This window comes from Hyposmocoma kahamanoa, unplaced genomic scaffold, assembly GCF_003589595.1.
Source record: "Hyposmocoma kahamanoa isolate Upper Pololo Valley unplaced genomic scaffold, ASM358959v1 78, whole genome shotgun sequence".
NCBI lineage: Eukaryota > Metazoa > Arthropoda > Insecta > Lepidoptera > Cosmopterigidae > Hyposmocoma > Hyposmocoma kahamanoa.
Window position 1 is genome coordinate 16,919,766 of NW_020653945.1, and position 8,301 is coordinate 16,928,066.

An 8,301-nucleotide genomic window follows, 5' to 3' on the forward strand; every position below is an offset into this window, starting at 1 on the left:
TTTTCAGTACAAATCGGCAATTTCATACTTTAACCCCTATTATAATAACTCTAGGTACCTACAATTTACATAAACCTAATGCTAAACCGCCTAAACGCCTTAGCCAGAAACACTCAGAACCAGATAAAGACATTAAATGTTTTTCAGCTGCTTACATGAGCGATCTATTACGTGATCAAATATTTTTAGATGATATCCGAAGTTATCGTACGTACCGAAATAAGTAAAAAAATATTGGACGTCTAAGAAAGTCTTCAAGCCTTCTCTGTTGTGAATGTTGTAAGTAAGCAGGTAATGTATTCATAGTTTAACATATCTATATCTAATTATGAATATCGATTTTCTTAGTGACGTCGCTCCTAATCCTCGAGGTGCAGTTATAAAAGAAAGCGATGGGCGGCCAGAAATTGAGTAGCCTCCGCAGCCTCGACTCCCACACGAGTCGCATGACGGGATTTGGTTTAAAAAGACTGGAGTAGTTCGTGCAGCGATTTTCTTCAGTATTTTTGGTAATAACCATCTCGGGGCGACCTCCCTTACCCTGGCCTATTTAAGTAAGTCTTAATAACAAAAGATAAACGAAAACTCTGACATCAAAAACTCTAATCATAACTTTCCCATTCCCTTTACCAACGTATAGTTTTATAACGAATTTGTTGGTGCTAGGTTAACTGGTTATCGGATAACGAGTGAAAATGACGATCGCAAGTTTGGATCCTGGACCGGGACTCGCGGCACTGCAAGCATGGGGCGGTCAGGTGGCGGCTTATGGCGCTTCCAACCAGACCGTCGTCGACAAAGTCAGTCCGGACATGTTGCACATGGTTGACCCTCACTGGTGCGTAACAGTCTTCTAGCAATTTTAGTTTAAATCTAACAAAACTACGGAACTTCAAAATTGTTGAGCGTTTTATATGTTTTGTCCAGGTACCAATTTCCACCTATGAACCCTCTGTGGCATGGACTTTTAGGCTTCACTATCGGAGTTCTCGGCTTCATCTCAATTACTGGCAACGGAATGGTTATCTATATCTTCTCATCCACCAAAGTAAGTTACTGAAGAATTGTGAAATTATATTTACACAAAATGAAAGTTGTAACAAGTTTAGTTGATCAAACTTTTTGTCTCTTCCAGAGTTTAAAGACGCCCTCGAATTTACTAGTTGTAAATCTCGCATTCTCCGACTTCCTTATGATGTGCGCGATGGCTCCGCCTATGGTTATTAATTGTTACAATGAAACTTGGGTATTCGGTAAGCACCAAATTGGAACATAAAATTTTAGTTAATCAATTATCAAATTCGATCCTTTACCCCGTTTATTTTTTTAAGGACCTTTGGCTTGCGAACTCTATGCGTGTGCGGGATCTCTATTCGGTTGTGCCTCGATATGGACAATGACGATGATCGCCTTCGACCGATATAATGTCATCGTGAAGGGTATCGCCGCTAAACCAATGACTAAGAACGGGGCTCTTCTGCGCATTCTTGGTATCTGGGCGTTCTCGCTTGGTTGGACTCTTGCTCCATTCTTCGGCTGGAACAGGTAAAACTGTTTTCTTTTACCTACTTGGGAAAACTCAATACGAATCACCGGGTTTCTAACATTTGTATATTACAGGTACGTGCCTGAGGGTAACATGACTGCTTGCGGGACTGACTACTTGAGCAAGGATTGGTTCAGCCGCAGCTACATTTTGATCTACTCGGTCTTTGTCTACTTTATGCCTCTGCTTCTAATTATTTACTCTTACTTCTTCATCGTGCAGGTGTGTAGTACCTATAATTTAGGGCAACAAAATATGAACCTATAAGTATTTCATTATAAGTAGTATGTGTAGGTACTAATGTGTGCTTGTTCCAGGCCGTCGCAGCTCACGAAAAATCCATGAGGGAACAGGCCAAGAAAATGAACGTAGCTTCTCTGCGATCATCGGAAGCGGCTAACACTAGTGCCGAGTGCAAACTCGCTAAGGTTCGAAAAGCTTTGATTTTTATCTGATAGTACGCCTTTCTTATACGACATCCGGAATCAACTTTATATAACAATTTATTCATTTTAAGGTGGCTCTTATGACCATTTCCCTATGGTTCATGGCGTGGACACCTTATCTGGTAATTAATTACACCGGCGTATTCGAGAGCGCACCCATCAGCCCACTGGCCACAATCTGGGGCTCTCTATTCGCTAAGGCTAATGCCGTCTACAATCCTATTGTATATGGTATCAGGTTAGTACCTACTTCACAATGATTTAATCTAATTAGTCTTATCTAATAGCAGTAGAGCTCCTTGTGAAAGAGTTCGTCCATGGAAGTAGGCTGCCACCTTACTTATTTCTATCGCTAAGCAGTAATGTGACCATTACTGCGTTTCGATTTTGAAGAGTAAGGGTGGTGGTGAAATTACAGGCACATGGGACTTTACAACTTATGTCTCTGGGTGACGGGCGCAGAGGCAGTGCTCCTCAGATTTTTTGCGATTTAAATCTCTGAGAGGCACTGCAATTGTTATGGACAAGCACGTCGCTTATCACCAGGCGCATGACTTGATCGTCCCTTCACTTTGTATGGCGTACAAAAAAAGAACGAATCAATAATATGATCACTCTCTAAATAAATTATAATTCTATATTTTGACCCAAAAGGTATATACATGTTTATATGAGTAATGTACATTATTATTTTTCGAACAGCCATCCCAAATACCGCGCCGCGCTGTACCAGAAGTTCCCCTCGCTGTCATGCCAGGCTTCGCCCGACGAAGGCGGTTCCGTGGCCTCTGGCGCCACCACCGTCTCAGAGGAGAAACCGGCTGCCTAGACTGGGCGCTTCTGAGGCACGAGTATCTATACAATCTACGAACAAGCTGCGAATGTCGAATGGACTCACGATTTTGTCAAAGCGATGTTATTTATTATTTTTATACGCAAACATTTATATTTGTACAAAGTTATAAATTTGTACACAGATCGCGAGCTGTCGCAAAATATTCAGGACATTGGACTAACTGCGTATTTTGAGTTCACGGTTTTGTGTATCAAGTTGAACGTTGCACACTTTTCTTACACCATTGCTTGAAACATCGGCCAACGGCATTCAAAAAAATCCAAAAAAATGTTGAAATGAATTGTATGTCGCTAGGCCGCCCCCTATCCATGAGACTGCTCCTGTTAGTTATAGTGATGCGATAGATTTCTTTACGACGAAACAAGCTCTGTATAACGGACCAATAAAGTAATATAAAAGCAAACTGGTTATGACCACGTTACAAGAATATTTTTATTTGATACCTTCGTAAAAACCCATTCACCCCTACTTACTACCTACGAATTATCAGGCTTGAGAGATTATTACACATTGGAAATTAGACCATTTTCCCAGAAATCAAACTATTTTTATTGTTTAGTTTGTTCCAAAAAATCCAAAATCGTTAATTTCCTATTTACCCCTACTTGCCCCTACTAAACAAAAACTACAACAATATGACAATAACCTAATAATGAAAGTAGGTATTTAAATAGGTAATTCACATAAAATCTTCACGGTGAACGTATTCACCATTATTAATAATCATTCAAGTTTAGTGTTAATGTTGCCTAGCAACTAATGACAAACAAAACAACAAATCAAAGAGACGATTTCATATCTTCAAGTTATAACATAAAGAGCTAGATTAAGTGTAAATAAATTGTAAAATTACTTGTAAGTCTTAAAACATCAATAATGGCTGGTAAAAGATCGTACGAACTTCACCACCACTTCCCAAGAGTCGCGGATGAGTCGGGTTTCACTTTTAACATACACCGTCCTCGAGCTCACATCGATTGGAATAAGTTTAGTAAGTTTCTACAAGGTTTCTATATCTCTTTTCATTTGTCTACCAACACCTGATGCATAATATACATTTATAAACATTACTTTCAGGGTTAATTGATATAGACGGCCTTATTCGAGAAAGAAAATTCACGTTAATAGAACAACATATGAACGACGTATGTATAAAAGTTATGATTTTTATTCAAGAACTAAACTAGTAGCTGTTGGTGCAGTTTACCGTTATCTAATTTAATCTTTATGTTGGTGATAAAAATAATTATAACTTTTTTATTAGAAATAACTGAGCTCAAAAGTTTGTGGAATTACATCTATTTGCCAAATTTTATTGAAATCGGTAAACGGAGTGGATAACACACTTAGAATAAAAAGAACCACCCACTAATTTGCCACCCTGCGAAGTGGAATATATTCTTCAACTTGTAATCCTTTCCAACTCAAAAAAGTCCTTCAAATCGGTTCGCAAATGTCGGAGTACTCGCGAAACATACAACAAAATGCAGTTGAATTGAGAACCTCATCCTTTTTTTGTAGTAGGTTTAGCAAACAATTTTTGATTTTACAAAAATTGTTTGTTTGAAAAATCTAAAATGAGCCTATAACATTTGCTTTCTTTTGTATTAGATTCTGCAATGTGTGTTGGAATCAGAATTCGATGTGAGGATTTTGGACGAAGGTGTAGTAAAGATGTTTAGAATGGCTCAGTTAGCTATAGAATATCAACAGTTTTGCCGTCATTACCTCGACCGTAGCGTTTTTGTATTAAGAGAGGAAATTACAGCACTTGCTCAGGTAGGTAACTCGAGTTTTACGCATCGCTATAGCTATGCAAATTCTGGTCATAAAAATAACTTGTGATAAAAAATAATTTTGCAGGAACTAGATATGACTAAGAAAGAACTGAGAGAAAAAGACGAAGAAATCCGAAAGATGAAAAAAAAAACAAAGCACACATATCGGACACCACTTCCGTACGGCAATGACAATATAGCCACAATGATACTGAAGACGCTTGCGAATAAGGGCGACATTTTTCCTACTACATCTAATGGAGACACATTACAATATAATAAATGTAGCTACTGCGATAAAGTTTTTCTCAACCAACTTTATTTGCAAAGTCATTTGTCCAGGAGACATCCCAATGTCGTTGAAATACCCCAAAAAGATATCCCTGACAATGTCCAAAGAAAATCCGAACAAGAAAATACAAGACTCAATGATGAAGTGATGGCATTGAAGTTAAAACTAAAAGAAATGGAAAACATGATTGCAAAAGCAAATAATCTGGCAAATACTGCTAATACAGAAACAAAAACGGATAATCTTAATATAGATAAAGACATTGTGGAAAGGAATATGAAAGATGCGGAGGTATCTACCAACAACGAAGATTACCTGCTAGATAAAATAGAAGAATGGAAAAGGGAGGAACATGAGAAATACAACAAGGAAATTAACTTGCTACGAAGTCAAATCTTAGAGACTATAAACTCTATCAAAGAGAAAGAGGCCCTAAAACAGCCCCAAAATGATCCAAATGTGAATTTAATCGAACAACTTCATGCTACAATTAAACAACAGGGTGCCGAAATAGTTCTTTTGAAAAATGAATTGCGTGATTCTGTAAGTAAACTTTCTCATTTACTTATTTTAGTAGATAGAGTTTGACTAATATTATTAATTTTAGGAACTGAAATCACAAAACGAAAAAGTTGAGAGGAAGGCGGAAACTGATTCACAAACGTTACTGTGGAATAGAAGGGCCGAAGCTCAAATGAAACAATACGAATCGTTGCTTCAAAAATTGAATGAAGTAGCTCAAGAAGCGCGGGAATCTCGAGCAACAGCTGATGCGGAACGGGAACGAGCAACGCAGCTCCAGGTTTTATTGCAACAAAGCTTGAACAATCAAGTTAGGTTAGATACGGATAGACATAACCATCAATACAAGGTGTGTGGGAATTTAACAAACGTAAACAGAGAGTTATAACTCTTTTTTTAAAAATTAATTAAGTTACAAGTACACATTTCAGGAAAATTCGAAAACTACCAGTACTATCGAAATTTCAACCCCAACGAAGACAAAAAACAAAAAATCACTTCGTAAATCGAACCCCGTTGCTGATCGCAATACGCTGGAAAATTTACATCGCAAGGCACAAGAACTTCTTAAGATGAAATCTACAGATAGTTCATCAGATATATCAACTACAAGTTTGGAAAATCAACCAAATCTTACCACAACTGAGAAATTGAAAGTGAATGTAAATCAGCAGCTGCCACCCAACGGCTATAATGTAAACAAAGAAAGTCAACGTGTAAAAAATAAATTAATTTCAAAACCAGCAATGAAAAATCACAACCGCGAAACTAACACTCCAGAACCAAAAGTAAAAAAGAACAAGTCAAAACCTCGTCATTATGTCTTATCTAAAGTGGGAAATGGAGTAGTCGTACCTCCGGGGAGGTAAAGTATGGCAAAATTAATTATAATTTTGCTAAAAATTCACAAGTTTAATAGATTCATTGTTTTCAGTCCGTTAAAATTAGTACGAGCAAGACTCACAGAGGAGGTAAACAGTCGTCTTGTATCTGCCGGCATTGATCCACTTAAAAACAGAATGCCACAACAAGTATTTAAAAAGCAACGCATGCAACTGCAACAAATGCATGACTTTAAGTCAAAGGTTTACGAAATTAAATTACATTTCATTTCTCATATATTGCATAAATGTACAAAATTTTTTGTACAAAATTAATTCACTTATTTGTATTTTTTGTTATTTCCAGAAAAATCCCGCGTACCAAAAGACAAGGCATTCCATTTTGGCATTTTTGGATTCAACTACTTCCAATTCAAAGAAAAGAGAAATTATCGAAAACCAGGATTACACATCACCGACTAAATTAACGAAACCATTCAGTTTGACAAATGTAATATCTAATGTTAAAAACAAGGCCTTATCTCTTGTTAAACCAAATGACATGACAAATAAAACCAAACGTAATACATTAAACGCCGAAGTTGCTCGAAAAGCAATGTCCTTGCTAAAAACTCCACCGGATTCAATGAACACAAGTCCAGCAATACAAAGAAAAATAATTGACCTGAAGGTTAACTCTCCTGGAGATGCCAAAACAAAATTATTGACCGCTAAATCTACATTGAATTCTGAATCTAACATAATAGAAAAAATGAGACAAAATGTTAAAAGTCAAGCAGAGGAAGTCGCCGTGGATTCCGATGACGATTCAGATGAAAGTGATAATAATTATTACTGCTCACAGATCACGCAACAATCAACAAAATCTATAGAAAGCCTCATCAAGTCTCCCGCCAGACGACCATCGTCAGCTAATGCTGATTACAACGGCTCTGTTCGTAAATATGTGATTGATAGCGAGCCTTACATTGCACGCGCGCAATCTGAGAGTAATATATCTGAACACAAAAAGGAAGTGAAAGTAAAACAGTTTTTGCACGGTCAAAGCTTCGATAACAGCAGTGACGAAGTAGAATCGTTAGTAGATATTCCAATGAAAAAGATAGTATCTGTGGAAAATATCAAGGAGGTTCCGAAACAAACCAAAGGTGTTTTGAAGAATGCCTCTTCAACCTCTTCGCTGAATAAGAAGAAAGTGTTGTTTGACATGGACGCAATTCAGATGAAATCGGTAAGCGCTTCGCCGTCACAAAGTACGACGGAGAAGAGCGACGACAATGAAAAATTCGAACTTGGTTTGTTAAATCTAGATGGCGAAGAATGGGATATATCCAGGTAAGTCACCAACGTTTAGTGTGATTACTTCACAAATATGGAATTGTTACTTTCTTGATATGTATATTGTACTTAAATTTTGGTTAACAGCATAGAAAATGAACCACTAAAGAACGACACGAAGATCCAAGTGAACTCGCGTACAAGTCCAAAGATCGCGGAGCTGAAGCAAACGATCGAGTCTCAATTAGCACGACGAAACGAAACCCCTACTGCACTAGTGGGTGGAGTAAACCTGATGCCTACTCCTATGCCCAGAACTTCAAGCGTTGCTGGCAGCAACACAAGTCTCGGGAGTTCTATCCTAGATGAATCCGACGGTATGCCTCCAGTGGTAAACCACAAAACCTTCGTGAGACCAAAACGAGTGGCTGACAAAGAGGACAGTGAAATAGATATTTCTGAATACAGTCTCGATGGAGTTAGTAATAAGAAAAGAAACGATTCATTTTAATGTTAAGACTTATGATTTGTAATAAAACTGAAATTTTCCATAACACACCGTCGGATTGCCGTTCCAACATTCTTGTCCTAAAATGAAACGAATTTAATATAGATTCGAAATAGATTGTACCCTCTAGCATAGCTCTTTAAAAATTGCTGTTTATAAAAGTAGAAGGAATATCAATTACTAAGTAAACAGTAAAACGCAGTGTAAGGGTGATAATAAAATTGTGTAGTATA

The 8,301-nt window shown here is 37.5% G+C and overlaps 2 protein-coding genes across 2 annotated transcripts; both read left to right on the forward strand.

Annotated features, from left to right (window-relative positions):
- The first annotated feature begins 408 nt into the window (after positions 1–408).
- On the forward strand, positions 409–2,972 carry LOC113233192 (opsin-1). The gene is made up of 9 exons (XM_026468227.1): positions 409–554; positions 667–838; positions 928–1,048; positions 1,136–1,253; positions 1,332–1,545; positions 1,621–1,768; positions 1,864–1,974; positions 2,064–2,230; positions 2,695–2,972. Exons 2-9 carry the CDS (start codon positions 696–698, stop codon positions 2,819–2,821), a joined length of 1,149 nt encoding a protein of 382 aa, XP_026324012.1. The 5' UTR covers positions 409–554; positions 667–695; the 3' UTR covers positions 2,822–2,972.
- Positions 2,973–3,724: 752 nt separating this feature from the next.
- Positions 3,725–8,071, forward strand: LOC113233392 (zinc finger protein DZIP1L). Its single transcript, XM_026468512.1, has 9 exons — positions 3,725–3,839; positions 3,926–3,993; positions 4,460–4,627; positions 4,712–5,461; positions 5,526–5,824; positions 5,922–6,305; positions 6,375–6,525; positions 6,629–7,617; positions 7,708–8,071. The coding sequence occupies exons 1-9, from the start codon at positions 3,725–3,727 to the stop codon at positions 8,069–8,071; spliced, it is 3,288 nt and encodes a 1,095-aa protein (XP_026324297.1).
- The last annotated feature ends 230 nt before the right edge of the window (positions 8,072–8,301 follow it).